Raw genomic sequence first — 26,061 nt, forward strand, 5'->3', positions numbered from 1 at the left:
TTATCCGACGCATGATCTTGAGCTTGCAGTAGTTATATTTGAGTTGAAAATTCGGAGGCACTACTTATACGACGAGAAATGAAAAATCTTTACAGACCACAAAACCCTAAGTATTTTTTCACCCAAAAGGATCTAAACATGAGACAAAGAAGATGGTTAGAACTTGTAAAGAACTACGACAGTGACATTAGCTATCACCCTGGCAAAGCTAATGTAGTGGCGGACGCGCTGAGTATGAAACGAACAGTCTTGGCCCATTTATCAATAAATAATCCTCTACAAGTGTAAATTCAAGGGTTTGATCTTGAAGTTTATGCTAGGAGAAAGGCCCCTAATCTTGCTACATTGACAGTGAAATCGACTCTGCGAGATAGAATTCAAGCCAGACAACCTAATGATGAGCAATCAAAGAAATGGAGACATAGAGATGAATCGAGGGGCAACATGTTATATTCGGTCGAGGATGTCATTGTTAAGTATCGATGTCGACTATGGGTTCCTAGTGGAGATTCACTTAGAGTTGACATTATGAAAGAGGCTCACAGTACCCCTTGTTCTGTTCATCCCGGAAGTACAAAGATGTACAAAGGCTTGCAACTTTTATATTGGTGGCCGGCAATGAAACGTGATATTATGCGCTTCGTATCCGAATGCTTGACATGTAAACAAGTGATGGTAGAGCATCAAAGACCAGAGGTAATGCTTCGACCACTTCCCATTCCCGAGTGGAAGTGTGAGAACATTACTATGGATTTCGTGGTTGGATTGCCAAAGACGGTGAAAGAACTCAATGCCGTTTGGGTAATAGTGGATCGCCTTACTAAGTCAGTGAATTTCCTACCAGTAAAGAAGAATTTTTCCATGACACAGTATGCGGAGCTATATATTTGAGAGATAGTCAGACTGCATGGAATTCCCGTCTCTATAGTGCCCGACAGAGACACATATTCACTTCATCATTCTGGAAGAGTTTACATGCTTCCTTGGGAACCAAACTACTATTCAGTACCGCATTTCATCCTCAGACAAACGGTCAGTCTGAGAGAGTCCTAGAAATTTTAGAGGATCTACTCCAAGCCTGATGATCGTTTCTAAGGGAGTTGGGAACCAAAACTACCTCTGGTGGAGTTCACTTACAACAACAGCTATCAGTCATCTATAAGAATGGCTCCATACGAGGTACTCTACGGAAGGAAATGTAGATCGGCTATCCCTTGGGACGAGGTAGGAGAAAGGGCCACGATGGGACCCGAGATAGTTCAGCACACTGCAGAAATGGTCGCCAAGATCCGAGAAAGAATGAAAATTGCTCAGAGTCGACAGAGGAGCTACGCGGACAAAAGGAGACGAGATCTCGAGTTTGCAGTAGGTGATCATGTGTTTATAAATATAGCACCTATGAAGGGTGTTAAGAGATTTTGAAAGAAAGGCAAACTTAGTCCGAGATTCATCGGACCATTTGAGATGAAAGAGTGGGAGCATTAGCATATCGAGTGGCATTGTCACCTAATCTCGCAGGAGTTCACAATTTCTTCCACGTATCGATGCTCCGCAAGTACATGTCAAACTCTTCACATGTACTGAACTTTGAGCCACTACAACTTACACCCAACTTGTCATATGAGGAGAGGCGTACTCAAATCTTGGGTAACAAGAAAGAAGGTTGCGGAACAGTTGATAAAGATGGTCAAAGTCAAGTGGCTGAATCACTCGGCGGAAGAAGCAACTTGGGAAACCGAGTCAGAGATGAGGAGTCGCTACCCCGAACTATTCGGTAAGTTTTAATTTCGAGGACGAAATTTTATTTAAGGGAGGGGAGGATTTGTAACGTCCAAAAGCCAACCCACGTAAACCACATGCATGCAAATGATTTCAATTGCTTAATTTATTTATTTAATTGATTTTAAATACTTACTTGATGTATATTATGAAAGGAGACCGGGGATGACCAAGATAAAATATTTTCAATAAAGGCTTGGTAATATGATTAAAATTTTATAGAAAAACTGAAGACCAAATTATTTTATGAGACAAGCTCGATTTTATCTGAAAAGCCGATTTTGGGCAAACGAGTGACTTTTAGAGGACCAAAATATTATTTTTGAAAACTAAATTTTGTAAACTTTTATTTTACAATTAAATAGGTGTAATTGGGCTTAATTTACCTAAGATTAGTTGGCTCAATTGCCCCTAAACACAAATACCCAAAACCTAATCCCATTAACATGTAGTTTAAAAATCTATAAAATAGAAACCTAGGGTTTTTGTCACTTCATTCATCCGTCCATCACACACACAACACACACCATATTTTTGAAAATTTTGGAGAGGAAAAACCAAGGAGTCTTCATCGCCCGTTCGTCCCTCTTCGCAACCCACGCCTACGATCGCGTATTCGAGCGTTCTAAACGCAAAGGCACGCTTCTAAACTTCTTGGACGCACCATTCAAATCATATTATTCTTGTTTTATTTATTTTTGCATGAAAAATATTGAAGCATTATCCGTTTAACGATAGAACAAATATTTTCAACGTTTTGATGATTTTACACTTGTTTTAGAAACGTTATGATTTTTAAAGACACGCTGCCAATAGGATGTATTTTAGGGACGAGAAAAGAGTCGTTAGGGGAAAAAATACATGCTGGAACCGAGCTTGGCATGGAGGGAAACAAGCCTAGGGTTTCCTCATGGGTTTCATGGTGTTTGGGTTCGGCTAGGTTGGGGAACTCGCGTGCGGCACGGTCAGGGCTTGGGCAAGGGCCATGCTGGTTGTGGTTCAGTGTTAGGAAGAGTCCTAGCATGGCTAGGAATCATGGAAAGCAGCTAGGGAAGAGCCCACAAGTGGTAGGAATCTTACCCATGTACGCATATGGACGGTTTCTGGTAGGGCGGCTCGCGGCTTGGTTGGGGCTGGTGTAGGCTAGATTGGAGAGTGGAACAGGGATGCTCAGGGCGTTGTGGAGTCGCTGGTTAGATAAATAGGAGAGTTATAGTGCGATTAGGATCCTAGTGAATCAAGGAGGAGGTGTCGCGGCTCGAGTCATGCGCATGGGCTGAGGATGGTGTGCTTTTCCAGGAAGGTTAAAAAAACGTCCAGGAGGGTCAGGGTCTGGTCTGGGGCAAGGTGGCTCAGCCATGACTCGATGTAATTGGTGAGTGGCTTAATAAATATAGGCTAGGATTCGAACATAGCTAGGGGGAATAAAGTGGATTGAACCATGGTCCACGGGGTCGATCCATAGTTCACAAGGGTAGTTAGGTATGAAAAGTTTATGTTTAAAGTTTGAAATAAAAAATATTAAGTTTTGAATTACTTCAGAATTTAAACGCTTCATGGTTTAGTAATTAAGAAATTAAATCAAAAAGCCCGAGTTTACGTCAAATTAAAAATATTGGAAGCAAAATTTAAGCTTATATATTTATTTGGGATAGGATCGAATTAATAAAAGTGAGAAAAAGTCAAAATCGAGGATTTTTGGGTCCAGGGGCAAAATAGTCATTTTACACCCGGGTAGCACAAAAAAGGATTGGCAGTTTCCCTAATAATCATAACGCATGCTAAATGATATTTTAAAGCGTTTATGATGAAATTATGGGATCTCAAGATTTATGACAAGGCTGTGTAATTTAAAAATGCTATTTTACATATGTGGAAAGGATATGATATTTTGTTATTAAAAGAAAAGAAAAATATTTTGAAGGATGTGAATTGAATGTGACAAAAAAGATATGATATATGATTATTGGGAATATCGTGAGGGAGAAGGCCTCAGAGGGAGCCACTTTACGGGAGAAGGCCCTAGAAGGAGCCCAACGATCATGTTTCCTTTACGTCGGTGCCTAGCTCCGGTCCCCATGTGCAATGGTGAGCTAAGACTGATCAGTCGACGACATGATACATCTAGTCACTTTCTAGGACTTCAACAAAGGGATAAACAATGGAAAGCTTTATGATTCATTTATGCTTACAAACTTACGCTAGATTTTAAATAAAAGTATGATTTTTAATGCATGAGCTTGTATATGTATTAATTGTTACTCATGTTTAGGATGTGCGGAGTCGTTAGACTCAGCTGATATCACCAGAACTGATTTTCCTTATTTTAGTTGATCAGTTTACACAAGATAAAAATCTTCAACTGATCGGTTTTCTTAACGAATGATTACTTCAAGTTTTTTTCGCTTGGTTTAAATCAAACTTGATTTAATTTATCGGTGTATACATTCTTAGAACACAAGCTATTGCAGCTAATTGGAGAATATTGTGTTCGAAGAACCTCGAAGCTGATAAGCACTCGATCCATCAATTGCTATAAGAGCTAGCTATTCTAAGAAAGACATTTGAAAACTGATATTTCAAATATGTTTTAAAATGGTATTAAAAATGGGTTTCAAAATCCTCTGAAAAATTTTATATGAGTTTAAAGAAGGAAGAGAGAAGGCTCTTGGCTCTGCAACTGACATTGTAGCCACTTCTCTCGATTATGTAATCTTGATGTTTTAGCAGCTTGTAGGATTTTTGAGTCCAAACTGACAGCAGATCAGTGGGCAAGATTTCAGCTGCCAAGTCTACCAATTCGGTTGACCAACAGACCAAGCTCATCTATGTTGAGATGTTGGATGATTAAAGTGGAACTTAATCATCAGCAGTATACCACCGCTTCATTGTCATATCAGTCATTGTGGTTCAACATCAGTTGTGTCCAGTTTGAGTCAGCTCGACCAGTTAGCCAGCAAAGAGATCAAGATCAAGTCAAATTAGCTGCTCTTCTGGCAAAGAAACTTAATATCAATGCAGCATTTCAAGCATTCAAGGCGACCAGTTTTTAGTATATTCAGTTCTATTACATGTAAACTGACGAATATTTGATGTTGTTTAAAATATGCTATTCTAGTAACAATTTCCTTTACACGTTGATGTGTTTAATGTAAAATACAGGGACGCGTATTTTATTTAAATAAAACATCATGTTTATCCAGTTAGTTTGAATATAACTGAATTGTTATTGCCAGTTTGTGTGTTGCCTAAACTGCTTGTATGACAACTCACTAAAACTCCATCAAACACGTAAGCGATTATCTTTATAAGGGGAGTTTGTAAATCAGTTTTTGAGGGGAAGTTCCGTTTTTCCCTAGAACTGAAAAATGTTTTTAAAACCTTTTTTTTTAATTAAATTCTTGAGGGGGAGCCTTTTAACCGTGTTTAAATGTGCTATCCCTCGAACTGAAAATTTCCTTTTATTCGCTTTGATTTTTTTTGTCTCAAAGAGGGAGAATTAATTTTGTGATCATCAAAAAGAGGGATATTGTTGGAACATTTCATGTTTTCAATCCTACACATTTCACAATTGCACCCAACCTTGCCATCTTGTGACCCTCGCGGAGTTGGTAAACGTGTCAAAGCACAATCCTAGTATGCAAAGCCTCAGTGTTGTCCCGAGTCGTAATGACTAATCATATACAATCACAACCATGGACTTTTCATCTTGATGAATGATAACCACTTGGTAAGTCTGAGGGAGGGTTGTTCGGTATAATCATTATATGATTACTCATTTGTATGATTCGACATCTCTGTGCCCTTACCATGAAACATGGTACAAAATCACAGATGCTAGTCTCAAGCACAAGCGGCCTTTATCCTTAATTTAAGTGTCTGAATCGACTACAAACAAATTTTGAATATAGAGTGTTTATAAATAAGTTTCAAGATCGAATTACGATTCATTTGTATTAAAGCATAATCAATGAGTTTATCTATGCTGATTGGATGGGTATACAGATAAAGTAAAATGAAACCAAGAAAAGTTAAATTATATTAAATAAAGATTGACTATACTTGAGTCAACAAATTTCCTAGCCAACAGTTGGTTTACAGGACATCTACTCTAACAATTTCTCACTTGTCCTAGAGACAACTACCCATAAACTTTAATCCCATCGTTTCGCGATACTTCTCAGACAATGGTCCTGACAAAGTTTTTGTTAGTGGATCAGAAACGTTATTGAAACGTCCACTAATTTTTTCTTTAAAATGCTACTAATTGTTTTTATTTATTAAAATTCGAAACTTGCATACAAAAATAACTCCACATTTCCAAAATCCAAAAGTTAATTTAACATTTAAAAAATCTTAAGTGCATCAAAATCCCTAAATCTTCAATTAACAAAATCCTACATCACCTTTAACATGATGAAAAATATACTTCAAAATAAAGCATAAGAATCTCTAAATAAATTATTCTCAAAATCTTTATTTCAAAACTTTAACCATCAAGCTAGTGCGGAAATAAGTGTCCCTTCGGAGTGTACTACCAGAATCAATCCACTCAAACGTCAGTGCTTCCCTCAATATCATCCTCACTTCCAGCCATCAAAATCTAGTGAGTCTAATGACTCAACGTTTTCTAACCATGTGTAACAAATAATTCATACTAGCCACCGAGGCACACACGTTGCGTGTGTCATGAATAAGTGTACATAATATATTAAACATTCATGACATTACAACACCATGACACCGAAATATTAGTTATCATGCATATATTCATGAAAGACAATGAATTTCAAAGCTTAAATAAATATGTCAAATTAATAGATCCCAACTGCAACAATGACACAATAAATTATTCAGTGAACATATAGAATAGATAGAATGAAGAAATCATAATGCAACAACCAAAAGCAAACCATAATTAAATATAAAACTTTTCTGGTAGCCAATACAAAATCAAATTCCGCAATTCTTTCACCATTGGAGTCCAATTGTAATACAAAACCATCACGAGAAGCCTCAAATTTTTTTTCATAACATGGCATAACAGTAACATGATAGATCTCCTCAGGCCTGCCCAAATATAAAGTCAACATTAAATCAATCCTTTTCCAACCTCCAGCTTTCAATATAGACCATATTCATTATAGCGACTGCTCCTAACACAACATGATGATGGTTAATTTAGTGAATGCATACATAAAGGTACTAAACAGATGCATGAATAAGAAAAATTTCAAACATGTGTTATAAAATGAGAAATACCTCAGAACTCCCATATGCAAAAATAACAGTTATTGGTTGTGGCTTTCCACGGACATCATAGAATGCAACCTGGCCGGTGCTTGTACCGGGAGCCAAGGTTAACCCATCGTCTGTGAATGTGATGGAGGAAAAAGGTGATTCGTAAGGGATGCAAGAAGGAGAAGACATGGAAATTAAAGAGTATTTGAATATGTGAAAATATTTAGAAGGCAACTCTTAGATAATTGTGTACACATGTTTAAGTTTCATTTGAGTCAATAAATATAATAGTCGATGCACTGTAAATTTGGTGTCTGCAGGAGCAGTTTTTATGAGCATATAAGATTTAATAAAATAGTAGAGATATATATTAGCATCCCCCAAATTATAACGCCAAAACATGTAGAATGTATTTAACAATTAATGTAAGAAATTTTGCATAAAGCATTTTTTAAATGTAAAAGAAAGGGAATTGAATTTACTTACAATTTATCATTATGCAGTAGGTAGCAATACGTCTTTGAAAACCACGTTTCTTGTGAATACACCGGATCGACGCTTTAAACTCCCGTCTTTTACCAAAATTTTTGTAGAATTTTGGGAGACTCCTCTTGAAAGTGCCACATATAGCTGACCGTGGCTGAACACATGGTTACGCAAAAATATGCCAATATTTGGAATTGTTTGACCTTGTGCTTTGTTTATTGTCAAAGCAAAACTAAGCCTTATGGGAAACTGTCGACGTGTCAACTCAAATGGTCATTCAGAGTGTTACGCCTTAAACGCATACAAATCTCGAGGATGAGATTAATGTTTTTAATGCTGTAACATATCCCAAAGTTTTTGTTTTGATGATACCAAAACTTGGCTTAAAAATGTACTAATGTTTTATATTGAGGCATGCAGGAAATTAAGAACAGTTTACGTTCGGAAGATCCGAAATGTTGTTCGGACGGTCCGAAATTGTGCAATTCGGAAGCAAAATAGAAGCTGTTCGGAAGCTGCGATGAGAGCGTTCGGACGTTCCGAAGACGTGATCGGACGTTCCGAACACAAGCAATCAAATCACTTCAATGCGGAGACAAATTGATATGACTGATTGATCGAGTAAGATTTCGGACGCTACGAAGACTCTTCGGACGCTACGAAGTGTTGAAGATTTCAAATCTCCGGAAACGCGGGAATGTTCGGACGGTACGAACTGGAGTTCGGACCTTCCGAAGCTGTGCATAGACGGTCTGAAAGAACTGTTCGGAAGATACGAAGTTTGATCGGTCCCTCCGAAGCACATGTTCGGACCCTACGAAGTCAAGAACGGACGATCCGAAGTCATCCCAAAATTACGCAAATTGATTTCAATCAGATCGGACGTTCCGAAGCATAAACAGAAGATCCGAACCTTGGCGTCCAAGTCTAGTATAAATAGGCCTTTGAGGATGCATTTTCAATCATTCGATCCCACTCCACTCTCTTGTCTCTTACAAAGCTTTCTACTATCTCTTGTGTGCGTTGATTAAAAGAGTTGTAATATCAAAAGAGTTGTAGAAAAAGAGTGAAAGTAATACTCTCGAGTGGGTTGTAAAGTTCGTGGCTATCCTTGGAGCCCTCAAGGCCAAGTAGACGCATCGAGGCGTGGTTGTAAAAGCTAGCTTGGAGCTCCTAAAGCCAAGTCGATATAGTGATACCTCGATCCTCATCGAGAAGGGGAGACGTAGACGATTCTTCGTCGAACTTCCATAAACATCTCTATCCCTCTTTACTTTACGCATTTACTTTACTACGCATTTATTTTACGCACTTACTTTACGCATTCACTTTATTTGTGATTGTCCCTCAAGTCTTCCGCTTGCAATTTTTGCAAACTCGTTTTAAAAACGCTAAAGGGCCTAAAAGAACCTATTCACCCCCCCTTTAGGTTCTTCAAGTGGTATCAGAGCAAGGTTTTTCAAAATCTTTTAAAATGGCCAATCTAGCAAGCGAGTATGCCCAAGGACAATCCACAAATCGTCCCCCTCTTTTCAATGGTACTAATTACGGATATTGGAAAAATAGAATATCTCTATACATCCAATCCGTCGATTACGACCTTTGGAAAATAACGGTGAAAGGTCCCTATATCCCCATGAAAACGGTGGATAATAAGGAAATTCCTAAGGGAATGGATGACTTCACCAAGGACGATATGAAACTTATCTCTCAAAATGCTAAAGCTATGAATATTCTTCATTGTTCTCTAGATATGAATGAATACAACCGAATCTCGGCTTGTACCTCCGCCAAAGAGATTTGGGACAAATTGGAGATTTGCCACGAGGGAACCAATCAAGTCAAAGAAACGAAGATAGACCTTCTCCAACTCAAGTACGAGACCTTTGAGATGGAACCCAAGGAGGATATCGACACCATGTTCCGGCGGCTCACCCAAATCATCAATGAGCTTGCCCAACTTGGTGAGAACTACCCAACTAAACAAGTGTGGAGGAGAGCCCTTCGAGCATTACCGGCGGAATGGGATGCAAAGCGCACGGCTATCATTGAATCCAACAAGGGAGATGCGGCATCCTACGACCTTGATCAACTTCATGGGACCCTAAAGACCCATGAACTTGAAGTATCTACCCGGAAGGAGACAAAGAAAGATGACGATAAAGTAAAGGCGAAAGGGATCGCCTTGACCAGTCAACTTGAAGATAGCGACGATGAAGAAATGGCACTCCTCACTAGAAAGTTCAAAAGATTCATGCGGAGTTCCAACTTCAACAAGAAAGACAAAAAGTTTGAGAAGGAAGTGACCTGCTACAACTGTCAACAAAAGGGTCACTATGCAAACGAGTGTCCCTCCAAGAAGAAGGCCGGCAAAGACAAGAAAAAGGCCCTTCTAGCCACGTGGAGCGACAGCGACAACGAAGAGGAGTCTACCCTATGCTTCATGGCGAAGGAAGATCATCTGACCGACTCGGATGACGACGAGGGACAAAGGGGAGACAAGTCATCGAGCACTTGGTATCTTGACAGTGGATGCTCTCGACACATGACGGGAGAAAAGAAGCTGCTACAATCCATTCGACCAAAAGAAAAAGGATCGGTGACCTTCGGAGACAACAGCAAAGGGATCATAGAAGGCATCGGCTCAATAGGTATATCTAACTCTACTATTATTGATGATGTACTTCTTGTGAAAGGGCTTAAACATAACCTCCTAAGCATTAGTCAATTGTGCGATAGGGGTTATGAAGTCAAATTCACACCACACGATTGCACTGTATCACTCACAACTGACAAAACCATTAGTTTCAAAGGTTATAGAAGTGAAAATGTTTACAAGGTCGATTTAAAGATTTCATCTTTTTCAAAAATAAAAAGCCTTGTAACATTAAATGTTGATGACAACATTCTTTGGCATAGACGACTTGGTCATGTTGGGATGAGCACCATAGAAAAACTTTTAAAACTTGACCTAGTTTCCGGAATGCCAAAGCTGAATTTAAAATTAGATTCTTTTTGTGATGCTTGTCAACTTGGTAAACACACAAAAGAATCTTTTAAAAATAAAAATTTTGTATCCACTTCTATGCCCCTTGAATTACTTCACCTAGATTTATGTGGTCCCTCGAGGACAACTAGTCTAGGAGGAAAATCTTATGCTTTTGTCATTGTAGATGATTTTTCACGTTTTACTTGGACATTGTTTTTAGCCCACAAAAATGATGCCTTTGATCATTTCAAAATTTTTGTCAAAAAGGTTGAAAATGAGAAAAATCTTTTGATCAAACAAATCCGTAGTGACCACGGAACGGAATTTCAAAATGAAAATTTTTCAATTTTTTGTCAAAGCAAAGGCATTGGTCACAATTTTTCTTGTCCTAGAACTCCTCAACAAAACGGTGTCGTTGAGAGGAAGAATAGGACCCTAGTAGAGATTGCAAGGACCATGCTATGTGAGCATTCTCTACCAAAATATTTTTGGGCTGAAGCAATGAGTTCTGCTTGTTACATCATCAATCGCGTATCAATAAGGCCAATTCTCAAGAAAACTCCATACGAACTATGGAGAGGGAGAAAGCCTAACATTTCTTACTTCCGCGCTTTTGGATCAAAATGCTTCATCCACAACAATGGTAAGGACAACCTGGGTAAGTTCGATGCTAAATCGGACAAAGGTATCTTTCTTGGTTACTCTACTTCTAGCAAAGCATATAGAGTCTTTAATAAACGTACTTTACTAGTTGAAGAATCTATTCATGTCATATTTGATGAAACTAACCCTTGCTTGCCTAGAACTGTTATTTCTGATGATGATGATATAGATATCCTTGGCGAAAAGTTGGAGTCCACAAGCCTAGATGATGTTCCTAAAGATCAAGAGGACGCACCTCTTCCGAAGGAGTGGACTACACACAAGGATCATCCCATGGACCTCATCATTGGTAGCCCATCGAAGGGAGTATCTACTCGCTCTTCTAATATGTGCAATTATCTTGCTTTTCTTTCTCACATAGAGCCTAAGAACATAGAAGAAGCTTTACTTGATGATTCTTGGATTATTGCTATGCAAGATGAACTAAATGAATTTAGAAGGAATAAAGTTTGGAATCTTGTACCTAGACCCACTGATAGACCTGTCATAGGAACTAAATGGGTATTTAGGAACAAGTTAGATGAGCATGGTACAATCACTAGAAATAAAGCTAGGCTAGTAGCTAAAGGATATAGCCAAGAAGAGGGAATTGATTATGATGAGACTTATGCCCCTGTTGCTAGACTAGAATCCATTCGCATGCTACTTGCTTTTGCTTGCTCTAGAGACTTTAAATTGTTTCAAATGGATGTTAAAAGTGCTTTTCTTAATGGTGATTTGAAAGAAGAAGTGTATGTTGAGCAACCTATTGGTTTTGAAGATGTGCACTTATCTGATTATGTGTATAAACTTGATAAGGCTTTGTATGGTTTGAAACAAGCTCCTAGAGCTTGGTATGAGAAATTATCTACCTTTTTGCTGTCTAATGGTTTTTGTAGGGGTAAAGTTGATATTACCTTATTTACCTTGACTAAAAATAATGATTTGCTGATAGTACAAATATATGTAGATGATATTATTTTTGGTGCTACTAATGAACACTTGTGTAGAGATTTTTCTAAGCTTATGCAGGATCACTTTGAGATGAGCATGATGGGCGAACTCAACTACTTCCTTGGTCTCCAAATCAAGCAATGCAAGGATGGTTTCTTTGTCAACCAAGGAAAGTACATCAAGGAGATGCTAAAAAAGTTTGGGATGGAGTCTTCCAAAGCCTCATCCACACCTATGAGCACGACAGTCAGACTCGACAAAGATGAGGGAGGTAAACCTGTTGACCAAAAGTTATTTCGTAGCATGATTGGCTCCCTACTCTATGCGACTGCTAGTAGACCTGACATTATGTTTAGTGTTTGCTTGTGTGCACGATTTCAATCATGTCCAAAGGAATCACACTTATTCGCCTTAAAACGCATTTTCAAATATCTTTCAAATACTCCAAATCTCGGATTATGGTATTCTAAGAACTCATTTTTCGATTTAAAAGCTTACTGTGATGCCGACTTTGGAGGATATAAGGTGGATAGAAAGAGCACTAGTGGAACTTGTTTCTTTTTGGGAAATTGCTTGGTGTCATGGTTTTCTAAAAAGCAAAACTGTGTTGCACTTTCAACGACCGAGGCCGAGTATATGGCTGCCGGTAGTTGTTGTGCACAAATTCTTTGGATGAAGTATCAATTACTCGACTATGGTGTTACTTTTTCAAAAATTCCAATCTTTTGTGATAATACAAGCACCATATGTCTAACAAAGAATCCAGTTCAACATTCTCGTACTAAACATATTGACATTCGACATCATTTCATTCGTGATCACATTGAGCAAAATGATGTTGAACTTCACTATGTTGACACCAAGAATCAAATTGCTGATATTTTTACAAAACCACTAGATGAATCTACTTTTATTCGTTTGCGTGGTGAACTTGGCATGATTGAGTTGTAAACACTAGTCGAATACTCTCGTACATATTTGTTAAATTGAGGGGGAGTATTATTAATGTGAGCATTATAATGTCGGATAATACAAATTAATTGTATTTATCCATAATTATGGCTCAACATTCATTTATGTGCTAAATATTTTAAATTTTATTAGTGGATATTTTACCTGTTTATTTGTCTCTCTTTATGCTTATGTCTTTTTGCTTATCACAAAAAGGGGGAGAATTTATTTGGTTAAAATTGCTATTAAATGGTTATTAAATAAATTCGCCTTAATTCAACCTCTTAGACTTGTTATTTGATTAAGGGGGAGTTATTTAATAATAATTTAGATTATGTTGATTATTGTTTCTCAATTTTTAACCAAGTTTTGTGATCATCAAAAAGGGGGAGATTGTTACGCCTTAAACGCATACAAATCTCGAGGATGAGATTAATGTTTTTAATGCTGTAACATATCCCAAAGTTTTTGTTTTGATGATACCAAAACTTGGCTTAAAAATGTACTAATGTTTTATATTGAGGCATGCAGGAAATTAAGAACAGTTTACGTTCGGAAGATCCGAAATGTTGTTCGGACGGTCCGAAATTGTGCAATTCGGAAGCAAAATAGAAGCTGTTCGGAAGCTGCGATGAGAGCGTTCGGACGTTCCGAAGACGTGATCGGACGTTCCGAACACAAGCAATTAAATCACTTCAATGCGGAGACAAATTGATATGACTGATTGATCGAGTAAGATTTCGGACGCTACGAAGACTCTTCGGACGCTACGAAGTGTTGAAGATTTCAAATCTCCGGAAACGCGGGAATGTTCGGACGGTACGAACTGGAGTTCGGACCTTCCGAAGCTGTGCATAGACGGTCTGAAAGAACTGTTCGGAAGATACGAAGTTTGATCGGTCCCTCCGAAGCACATGTTCGGACCCTACGAAGTCAAGAACGGACGATCCGAAGTCATCCCAAAATTACGCAAATTGATTTCAATCAGATCGGACGTTCCGAAGCATAAACAGAAGATCCGAACCTTGGCGTCCAAGTCTAGTATAAATAGGCCTTTGAGGATGCATTTTCAATCATTCGATCCCACTCCACTCTCTTGTCTCTTACAAAGCTTTCTACTATCTCTTGTGTGCGTTGATTAAAAGAGTTGTAATATCAAAAGAGTTGTAGAAAAAGAGTGAAAGTAATACTCTCGAGTGGGTTGTAAAGTTCGTGGCTATCCTTGGAGCCCTCAAGGCCAAGTAGACGCATCGAGGCGTGGTTGTAAAAGCTAGCTTGGAGCTCCTAAAGCCAAGTCGATATAGTGATACCTCGATCCTCATCGAGAAGGGGAGACGTAGACGATTCTTCGTCGAACTTCCATAAACATCTCTATCCCTCTTTACTTTACGCATTTACTTTACTACGCATTTATTTTACGCACTTACTTTACGCATTCACTTTATTTGTGATTGTCCCTCAAGTCTTCCGCTTGCAATTTTTGCAAACTCGTTTTAAAAACGCTAAAGGGCCTAAAAGAACCTATTCACCCCCCCTTTAGGTTCTTCACAGAGTTATCTTCACTTTTCAAGAGCATTCTATGTAGAAAGAATCTGGTTCCCTTATAAGGACCTGTTATGATCTCGGCATCTATGATATTTCTACCAAGACCACGACATATTAATCTTGTTCTATTGCATAGACCAAGTTCGGGCGCAATATTTCTCAAGAGCATGATAGGACTTCCTACTTTCAATATGATTTTATGTGGTGGCAAACCACTTGGTCTAAGAGAATTCAAAAATTCTTCTTGAAAAAGGTTGTGATTGTCGTCTTTTACACTATCCCAAGATGTATACTCTTTTTCCTCTCCATAAAACTTGAGAATGAGCATCTGATTAATATTGTCGACATCAATATTTTTTGGTGTGATGATGGCTCTATGGACCATATAGTTTTCATCATTAACATGATTTATCATATTAGGAAAAACAGAATCAATCAACATCTGAATTGAATGTTCACCTTCCCATGGTATGATAATTGATTCTGGTAATTTTATGAAATCATGATTCACTGTATGTTGCAATCCATCACCTATGCGCAAGAGAAATTGCGAGAACTCAATATCTTGAGCAGATCTCATATTTTGCTGAAGGTGTATAATCTTTATGCGATGCCAGAATGTTGACATTGAAATACTTGCTGCAATTTGTTCTGCCTTTGACCCTCGTTTAACAACCGGTAACACTTGTCGAAAATCGCCACAAAAAATGTAACGAACCGTAATTTTTACTACTTAAAATTTGCGGAAAAATTAAAAATTTTCTTAAATATACATATCCATACGGTCGTCACTCATCATTCATCAAAATAATATTTGAAATCAATATTGCCAACTAAAATTTGCTAAAAGAAAAGCTGTCACGAAATGTCTCACAACCCAATCATAAAATCAGAGTGTAAATGTATTTTCTTAAAATCTTAAAATAACGTAGGCGGTCCTCGGGTCTAGCCTGCCACTCAGTCCAAGCCTGCCCCTTGGTCGCCACCTCCTGCCTCCTCAACATAGTCACCTGCATCGATCAAGTCTAGTGAGTCTAAAGACTCAACACGTATAAACTGGAATAACGAGTACTACGTAATAAAATCGCATGCATCTTAAAAATAGGACGTACATAACTTGAAACTTGAGCTTGCATCATAAACTTAAACATACGTACGTACATAACTAGACGTGCCATCAACATAAACTTTCATAAACATACTGCATACTTGAACATACGTAACTTCATCATTTTGCGTAGAGGATGTTTCAAAGCATGTGACCCATAACATAAAAGAGCCTGATCAGACTATACAACAATATTGGGCTGACAGGGACGTATCCACTGCCGCATACATAAGATCCCCGTTCATAATTTAATGGGCTGGTTGGTCCCCGTTCATAATTTAACGCTTTCCAACGATGATCTAACCCGTTCATAATTTAACGGGCGGATTGGTCCCAGTTCATAATTTAACGCTTTCCAATCCTAACATAATTTGGTCACAAGACATTTAGCATACCTCAAAACTTAAAATATTTTCTTTGCACTTCAATACTCACTTACTTGGTGTTGAGGGATTCGTTGGACTGCGATCGGGGCCGTTGCTGCACATACTAACGTGAATTCACATACGTAACTTGCATAACTTAGGCGTAAATATCATACTTACTCTCAAGTTCAATCGATACTTAGGACGTTCTAACATTCCCCATAACGCGACCATGGATAATCCTTGCACTAAGCCATAACATCAAACCTCAAACGTGTTATAATATTTTCCCAAAATATGAAAGACACGGACCCCGTGCCCAGGTCCGGCTCCGGGTCCGTGTAGGTACTGTAAAAATGTGTGTGCAGAAAATGGGAGACACGGACCCCGTGCTGAGGTCCGAGTAGGGGTCCGTGTAGACTCTGTAAAAAGACATTGAAAAGGAGGGGGGCACGGACCCCGTGCATAGGTCCGTGTGGGGGTCCGTGTAGACACTGTAAAAAGACACTCCGGAAGAACAACTGGCACAGACCCCGTGTAGAGGTCCGGGTATGGGTCCGTGTACCCACTGTGAACGCGGACCAACGAAAATTTTGTACATGATTCACTTGACTTTCTAGACTCGATTGCACGGACCATGAATTGACACCACGAGACCATCTTAGCATGCCATAACATCTAACCAAAATCGTACAACACCCAAAGCAACGATATTCACCCTACGATACATACAATTCAAAAACGTGGCAATTGACACCGAAAAGTTTTCCTACGACTTCTAATACATTCGAGTGCCTATCGACACTAAACGACGTATCAAATGACATCCCAACATCATACTAACCATACCTAGACGCAGCAACGATCACCCGTCGATCCCCAACGAAGCCTGCAACAAAACTTCAAGAACACAAATTTTGTAAAATTCACAGTTTGAGCAGTCCCACGAAAAACATCATAACTCACTCAATTTTCATCCAAAAATCTCGAATTTTATATCAAATCGAAGGTATCAAAAAGTTCTAATATTTCTAGTTGAAAGTTTTCTCAAAATCTCGACAGAAAAATCGCAGTTTTCATCAGAACAGTAAGTTACGAGATTTCAGATCTAAAAAGTATTTCAAACGCATTCAAACCATTTTCCGCTCAAACGACGAACGTCACACATGGATTTTCACGCATAAAATAACACGACGCATACTATGACAAGATCGATGCAGAAAGAACAGATTATACGTGTCTTTTGATATTTAAAAATACCGTGACGACGATACCGAAGCGGGGAGGGATGCGAGGTTGATCCGGGACGAACGGGGCACTAAAATCCTCAAAGGAAACACACGAAAAGTTGCTGGAAATCGAAGAGGGAAGGGGCGGCTGCTCTAGCTTGAGGAACCCTAGGTTTCACTATTTCAAAATAATAAAATTCTGAATGTGTGTATCGGTGTGTGTATCGGTGTGTGTGTGTGTAAAAGTGTGAAAATCGTGTAGTGTGTGTGTGTGGCTAGATTAGGGGATTAAAATATTGTTTAAAAATAATTTAACCAATAATTAAAAGTTAACCCACACTAGCTCATCACTTCCTTAGAAATAAAATACACACTAATTTCAAATAAACTCCTTAATTCAAATAACACACACAAAAATGCTAATTTTAAAAGTTTCAAACTCTACAATTCCTAAATACATAAATAAGGCTTTTAAAATACTAAAAACTTAATAAATTATTTAAAATGCCCCACTCTTGACTTAAAATAAAATACCACACTTTAAATTGCTAAAAAAATCGTCACCGGTCTTTTCCTCGATCCCGCCTCTAATAATCGCCTGAAACATGAAACTCGAAAAGTATTTTAACGTGCACCAATTAAACATAAATATTAAAATAATGCAAATTCTTAAATCGTGAATTAAAACCCAAATCAATGAATTAAGCATGAAGGAAAACCATTTAATAAAATACATAAGGAATTTAATTACTTACACGTACGTGGTTCATGTGAATCTCAAATTTCGGGACGTCACAATCTATCCCCCTTAATTTGAATTTCGTCACGAAATTCGCTTATCCTCGATAATCCAAAAGTTAGATTCTTAATTCTAGTATCCCAACAATCCACGCTACCGCTGCGCTACTCTGATAAATTAAGCTTTATGTTGTCCTTACGTCTCTTCAATCCTAATTAAATTGCCTACCCAAAACCTCGTTTGAGAAATACAACTTAAACGGCTTATGGTAACTTAGTTTACTTTACTACGATCTCGAATTCTGACTTTTCTCGTCGTTCCCAATATTAGAAATGGAGGTTCAAACTTATCGTATATTACCTTCTTTATACTATACCTGTAATGTCAACGACCTATTACATTAGCATTTATGCAGTTCAACTTAAGAACTCTTAGCACCAAAGGCTACTGATCAACTTCTATCCCCGACAATACACTTAAAAGATGCACCTTATCTTAACTCCATATGTTAATATTGGCTTACAATCCCTGAATCGAATATTTACCTTATGATACAAACTTACATAACTTAGCTATTTACGAGTACATCCCAAATATAAAATTGTTTCCAACCTTTAATTTCGAGTAACATAAATTCGTAAAACCCCAAAATATATAATATCGATCCTCTCCTTAAATAATAAAACTTTCTAGCATCGATCACAAGCTTAAACTATTTTCTTCCCGATTATAACATAGTTAAAGCCTAAGACACTCGAGCCTTCCTCATTGTAACGAATGTCCCACTTAGACGTATCCCCAATACTCAGTTAATTCTAGCGTATAAAACTTAATAAGCTTCCTTTATTAATAATGGACTAACTCTAATGAATCAACTCCACTTATAACCCATAGAATTCTAGAATCCCCATATCAAGCTTGTAGATTTCTTACTCAATAAAAAAAAAATCTTAATATTCATTTATTGATAACTTATGTTGAACACCAATAATTCCCTTTGTTTTTATTTCACCCAAAAATTCCGTATGAACACCCATATCCGTATATTTGCAATTCAAACTTACGCAACCCAAATTGTTTTGGATAACATAATTCCAAACACACACCTTCACTTATTCCCAAGTTGCTTAATGGATTACAAAATTTCCTCAAGACAAGGCGTCTCCCTCAATCCTTACATGAATCTATCGAGTAACTTAACCGTCAATCATACCCAACTTTCTAGAAAAATCAAATTCCAACAAAGGTACAAGCTTAACTGTTACAATCATGACTAAAACCTATGACACATCAACTTAAGTTCCCAAAAAAAAATTTCGCTAACTCAATGTCTACTCTTAAAACTTAGCTAATTGATCAACTATACCTCAAATCGTTATCACCCTGAATTTTAAATTTGCAGCAACATTAATTCACTAGCGCTTAACTTTTCGAGCCCAATGTCGATTCATCTTACAATCCCCTTGATTACCATTTCTTATAATATTATAACCCAGATACTTCAAGGTTCTAATGATCCCTTCGAGCTTAAATCATCGAAAATTCTTATCATTTAAACCATTCAATTCTCACTTACTGCTAAACTAGTCCCCCAAATTCCTTAAAATTGTACCATTAATTCATTATTTCCTCAAAATTATCCAGTTTGTCCTAAATTTCGGAAATTCCACATTTACCCATAAGTTTTTGGTGTTCTTAATTCCATTGTGTAAGTCCCTCGCAATATAAAATTCAAAAATTTTAAGCTTATTAGACCCAAATTCAATTCTCATAGCCTCGAAATTTACTGATTTAACCCAAGTGTTCCTCAAAAATTCGAATTTTAATCCCCAAAATTTTTCTGAATTTGCAATTTGTCCCTTAAAGTTCTCGAACTTATATTTTTTTGGCCCTAAAACTCTTCAAAATTTGCATTTTCGGTCCCCGATAAAATCTTCGATTTTAGTCTCATTAAACCTTAAAATCCTCGAAATTCGGAATTTAATCCCAAACGATAACTTCGAAACTATTCCCTTAGGATTTTTTTTTTCATCTTTGCACTTAGGTCCTGAAACTATTGGTCATTACCACTAGGTCCTTAAAATTCTCAATTCGTGCAATTAAATCCTTAAATCCAACTAGGGGGAGCATGCATCCTAAATAAATTCTATGCTTGTATACTTCCAAATATCGTCGTAGTCTCAAATAATTAATCCTTACATTTCCATCAATACAAAAAATTCCAAATTATACATAATTTTTTTTTTTATACTTCTAAAGGTCGTCACAAGATTTCGGATCATTAACCCTTAAACGAAATTTTCAAAACTTAACTCAACTAGTAACCTCGAATCATCATCAGTATAAAAATATATATATATATATATATATATATATATATATATATATATATATATATCTCCTTCCCGAAAGCATTCAGAATTTTCATACTAACTTATGACTCAAAGAGTAGATATATATATATATATATATATATATATATATATATATATATATATATATATATATATATATATATATATATATCTCCTTCCCGAAAGCATTCAGAATTTTCATACTAACTTATGACTCAAAGAGTAGAACATCAGTGCTTATTAACCAAAAATCAATATGCTCAAATCATTATCAATATTTCGTAGCACCCAAAAGTCAAATTCTTAATCATGTCCAATACCACAAAACCAACTGAAAATCATATAGTTTCGCTTTTCATGTCGTAATATGCATAAAAACTTTAAAGATCCAAACTCAAACCACAACAACTGATAAATATGCACTCTCAACATATGTCATACAAACATACAACTGATAGCATTAAAAACATGCACATACTGAAATCATGACTTGATGCTTACTACATAAAATAATTTAAAACTTTAAAACTTACAGACTTGAGGTGTGACTTTGTGAGCTTCTTGCGACTGGCAGTAGGCATAACCCTTTACAAGAACACCGCTCTGATACCAACTGTAACGAACCGTACTTTTTACTACTTAAAATTTGCGGAAAAATTAAAAATTTTCTTAATATACATATCCATACGGTCGTCACTCATCATTCATCAAAATAATATTTGAAATCAATATTGCCAACTAAAATTTGCTAAAAGAAAAGCTGTCACGAAATGTCTCACAACCCAATCATAAAATCAGAGTGTAAATGTATTTTCTTAAAATCTTAAAATAACGTAGGCGGTCCTCGGGTCTAGCCTGCCACTCAGTCCAAGCCTGTCCCTTGGTCGCCACCTCCTGCCTCCTCAACATAGTCACCTGCATCGATCAAGTCTAGTGAGTCTAAAGACTCAACACGTATAAACTGGAATAACGAGTACTACGTAATAAAATCGCATGCATCTTAAAAATAGGACGTACATAACTTGAAACTTGAGCTTGCATCATAAACTTAAACATACGTACGTACATAACTAGACGTGCCATCAACATAAACTTTCATAAACATACTGCATACTTGAACATACGTAACTTCATCATTTTGCGTAGAGGATGTTTCAAAGCATGTGACCCATAACATAAAAGAGCCTGATCAGACTATACAACAGTACTGGGCTGACAGGGACGTATCCACTGCCGCATACATAAGATCCCCGTTCATAATTTAACGGGCTGGTTGGTCCCCGTTCATAATTTAACGCTTTCCAACCACGATCTAACCCGTTCATAATTTAACGGGCCGATTGGTCCCCGTTCATAATTTAACGCTTTCCAATCCTAACATAATTTGGTCATAAGACATTTAGCATACCTCAAAACTTAAAATATTTTCTTTGCACGTCAATACTCACTTACTTGGCGTTGAGGGATTCGCTGGACTGCGACCGGGGCCGTTGCTGTACATACTAACGTGAATTCACATACGTAACTTGCATAACTTAGGCGTAAATATCATACTTACTCTCAAGTTCAATCGATACTTAGGACGTTCTAACATTCCCCATAACGCGACCCTGGATAATCCTTGCACTAAGCCATAACATCAAACCTCAAACGTGTTATAATATTTTCCCAAAATATGAAGGACACGGACCCCGTGCCCAGGTCCGGCTCCGAGTCCGTGTAGGTACTGTAAAAATGTGTGTGCAGAAAAGGGGAGACACGGACCCCGTGCTGAGGTCCGAGTAGGGGTCCGTGTAGACTCTGTAAAAAGACATTGAAAAGGAGGGGGGCACGGACCCCGTGCATAGGTCCGTGTGGGGGTCCGTGTTGACACTGTAAAAAGACACTCCGGAAGAACAACAGGCACGGACCCCGTGTAGAGGTCCGGGTATGGGTCCGTGTACCCACTGTGAACGCGGACCAACGAAAATTTTGTACATGATTCGCTTGACTTTCTAGACTCGATTGCACGGACCATGAATTGACACCACGAGACCATCTTAGCATGCCATAACATCTAACCAAAATCGTACAACACCCAAAGCAACGATGTTCACCCTACGATACATACAATTCAAAAATGTGGCAATTGACACCGAAAAATTTTCCTACGACTTCTAATACATTCGAGTGCCTATCGACACTAAACGACGTATCAAATGACATCCCAACATCATACTAACCATACCTAGACGCAGCAACGATCACCCGTCGATCCCCAACGAAGCATGCAACAAAACTTCAAGAACACAATTTTCGTAAAAGTCACAGTTTGAGCAGTCCCACGAAAAACATCATAACTCATTAAGTTTTCATCCAAAAATCTCGAATTTTATATCAAATCGAAGGTATCGAAAAGTTCTACAATTTTCTAGTTGAAAGTTTTCTCAAAATCCCGACATAAAAATCGCAGTTTTCATCAGAACAGTAACTTACGAGATTTCAGATCTAAAAAGTATTTCAAACGCATTCAAACCATTTCCTGCTCAAACGACGAACGTCACACATGGATTTTCACGCATAAAATAACACGACGCATACTATGACAAGATCGATGCAGAAAGAACAGATTATACGTGCCTTTTGATATTTAAAAATACCGTGACGACGATACCGAAGCGGGGAGGGATGCGAGGTTGATCCGGGACGAACGGGGCACTAAAATCCTCAAAGGAAACACACGAAAAGTTGCTGGAAATCGAAGAGGGAAGGGGCGGCTGCTCTAGCTTGAGGAACCCTAGGTTTCACTCTTTCAAAATAATAAAATTCTGAATGTGTGTATCGATGTGTGTATCGGTGTGTGTGTGTGTAAAAGTGTGAAAATCGTGTAGTGTGTGTGTGGCTAGATTAGGAGATTAAAATATTGTTTAAAAATAATTTAACCAATAATTAAAAGTTAACCCACACTAGCTCATCACTTCCTTAGAAATAAAATACACACTAATTTCAAATAAACTCCTTAATTCAAATAACACACACAAAAATGCTAATTTTAAAAGTTTCAAACTCTACAATTCCTAAATACATAAATAAGGCTTTTATAATACTAAAAACTTAATAAATTATTTAAAATGCCCCACTCTTGACTTAAAATAAAATACCACACTTTAAATTGCTAAAAAAAATCGTCACCGGTTTTTTCCTCGATCCCGCCTCTAATAATCGCCTGAAACATGAAACTCGAAAAGTATTTTAACGTACACCAATTAAACATAAATATTAAAATAATGCAAATTCTTAAATCGTGAATTAAAACCCCAATCAATGAATTAAGCATGCATGAAAACCATTTAATAAAATACATAAGGAATTTAATAACTTGCACGCACGTGGTTCATGTGAATCTCAAATTTCGGGACGTCACAAAAAACCATTGTCTTCCCTCCAAATGCTACTTTATTTTCCATAATATCTTGGAAACTCTTACTGACAGATTCAAAAGCATAGCGATTTGCCATTGGAGCCTCGTCCCATATTATAGCTGATGCACGTCTTATTAGATCTGCAAGTTCTGTCTGTTTTTTTATATTGCAAAGTGTTGATGCAGTTGTTCTAAGTGGAATCTGAAAACGTGAATGTGCGGTTCTTCCACCTTGCAACAATGTCGCAGCTATCCCAGATGTTGCAACCGCAATTATAATTTTACCCATTTTTCTTAGATGTGCCAATATTGATCGGTATAAAAAAGTCTTACCAGTACCTCCAGGACCATCAATGAAGAAAAGTTTTGATTGGTTATGCATAATATTTTCTACGATTGTGTCAAACGCCATCCTCTGTTGAGCATTCAAACGTTCAATGTATCTCAAATCATCATCAGAAATCTGATAAGAAAGCTCATCCTCAATAAATTTTGGTAGGGGTGTTTCTTCTAAAAACTCAGCACTTATTGATGGCAAATCAAAATCATCAAGTTTCTTTTTGTAATGATGTAACAACCTTCGTATCTCAAGCAATAACTTATTGATGATTAAGTTACTTGAAGAGATTTCTTTACCATAATCTTCAAACATGTAAGGATGGAACTCATCCCAGAGTTCTCGAACTATAGTTGGTTGACAGAACACCAGTATAGATACAAATAACATTCTCAATGAAGATGACATTCTGACAGAGCATGCTTCTAGCAAACATTGTTTTATATAATCATCCTGTTTGAGTAGCCCCCTCATTTGAGCAGAATCCTTAAATATTGAATATGTTACCCCATTCACAGTCAGCAGATGTTCAAAAGATGTTGGGCCTCTAACGTGATTTAAAAGGATACGAAGATAAAACCTCTCACCTTCAGATGACGACACAACATATACTCTTCCAACCACTTTATTTTTGCTTCTTCGACGAATCCAATTTTTTCCATATTTTATCCATGTGTAATATTGTGGAAATTCTCGGTATAAATACTTTCCAGTCAAGTCAGGATCACAATTCATTTTGAAAAATTCTGTAAGCATAGTTTTTGAGTTGTCATCATCTGCTAGTATATCACTTATGTGCTGTTGGGGGTCAAAATAGATTAAATGTTGGTTTGGTATATGTATTTGTAACCTAATGACTGAAGGATACATCCTACTGAACTCGAATGAGAAAATTCGCCATAATGCTTCAGGCGCACAAACCCACCTTCCATCCACATATTGTTGTATTTCATCACAATTTTGCCTATTTCGTAACTCTAGTGCAACTCGATCGGGACCTTTATGGATGTACTTGTATATGTACTTGACACATTTAATCCCTCCACATATTTCAACGTTAATATGACAATCATATTTCAACAAAAGCCACGGATTGTACGGGACAACCCAACCATTATCAATGAAAACATCGGCATTGTTGGGAATTGATACTTGGATACCTTCACGTCTTCGATATAAAGGGTAAGAATCATTTCCTCGAGATGTGTATTCCACAAATGGCTTTGGAAAGTTCTTCTTACATTTACCATTTACCATGCATGGACAGTTAGGATTGATTGATCCACATGGCCCATGTATCATATGGTGGACAACTGCTTTGTGAAGATTGGGTTCTTGTGTTTGTGAAGGTATTTCAGCCCGCACAATTGAGTCAAAGTGTTCGGGAGTACACAACTTGTCATTATTTTCAAATATGACTAACATATGAACATGAGGAAGCCCTCTTTTTTGATACTCAATGACGTACGAATAAGAGTAGACCTTACCTAAAATGCCTCTGTCCACGATGTCTTTTTTGAACTCCTCAAATTTTGACCGAAATATCCTTGTAATCAAATCTGGACGGTCTTGAGGTGATTGTCCTGGAAGTAGTTGATGTTTTATCTCACTCCAATTCGGATTGCATGTCATTGTAAGCATTAAATCTGGTTTTCCATATGTTTGTACCAAAGTCATGGCATCTTGATACCTTTGGTACATATCACGTGGGCTTCCACCGAAAGATGAAGGCAGAACAATTCTGGTCCCAACATTTTGTAGAACCCGTAACTTAGACTACGTATAAGTCATGCATAATTCCTAGTATTTAAATTAAAATGATTTTTATTTCAGGAGTATTTAAATTCTTTTCTTTAAATTTATTTACTTGACGTAGTAGTTTAATTGTTATCTTTTCAATTAAATAAGTGAGGCCGGACTGGAGATGGAGTATTGAAATAAG

General features: G+C 37.4%; 1 protein-coding gene across 1 annotated transcript; it reads right to left on the reverse strand.

The window, feature by feature from the left end:
* Positions 1-14,567: 14,567 nt before the first annotated feature.
* LOC140817864 (uncharacterized) lies at positions 14,568-25,796 on the reverse strand. The gene is made up of 2 exons (XM_073177657.1): positions 23,849-25,796; positions 14,568-15,118 (listed from the first exon to the last, which is right to left on the reverse strand). The coding sequence occupies exons 1-2, from the start codon at positions 25,794-25,796 to the stop codon at positions 14,568-14,570; spliced, it is 2,499 nt and encodes an 832-aa protein (XP_073033758.1).
* Between the last annotated feature and the right edge of the window lie 265 nt (positions 25,797-26,061).

Source organism: Primulina eburnea, chromosome 17, assembly GCF_022965805.1.
Source record: "Primulina eburnea isolate SZY01 chromosome 17, ASM2296580v1, whole genome shotgun sequence".
Lineage (NCBI taxonomy): Eukaryota > Viridiplantae > Streptophyta > Magnoliopsida > Lamiales > Gesneriaceae > Primulina > Primulina eburnea.

What these genes read in the sequence shown, in the direction of transcription:
- LOC140817864 (XM_073177657.1), bottom strand. Translation starts at nt 25,796, where the DNA reads ATGACTTTGGTACAAACATATGGAAAACCAGATTTAATGCTTACAATG. An exon ending in CTATGCTTTTGAATCTGTCA is followed by an intron (nt 15,119 to 23,848) that starts GTAAGAGTTTCC and finishes TCTTGCGCATAG; the next exon opens with GTGATGGATTGCAACATACA.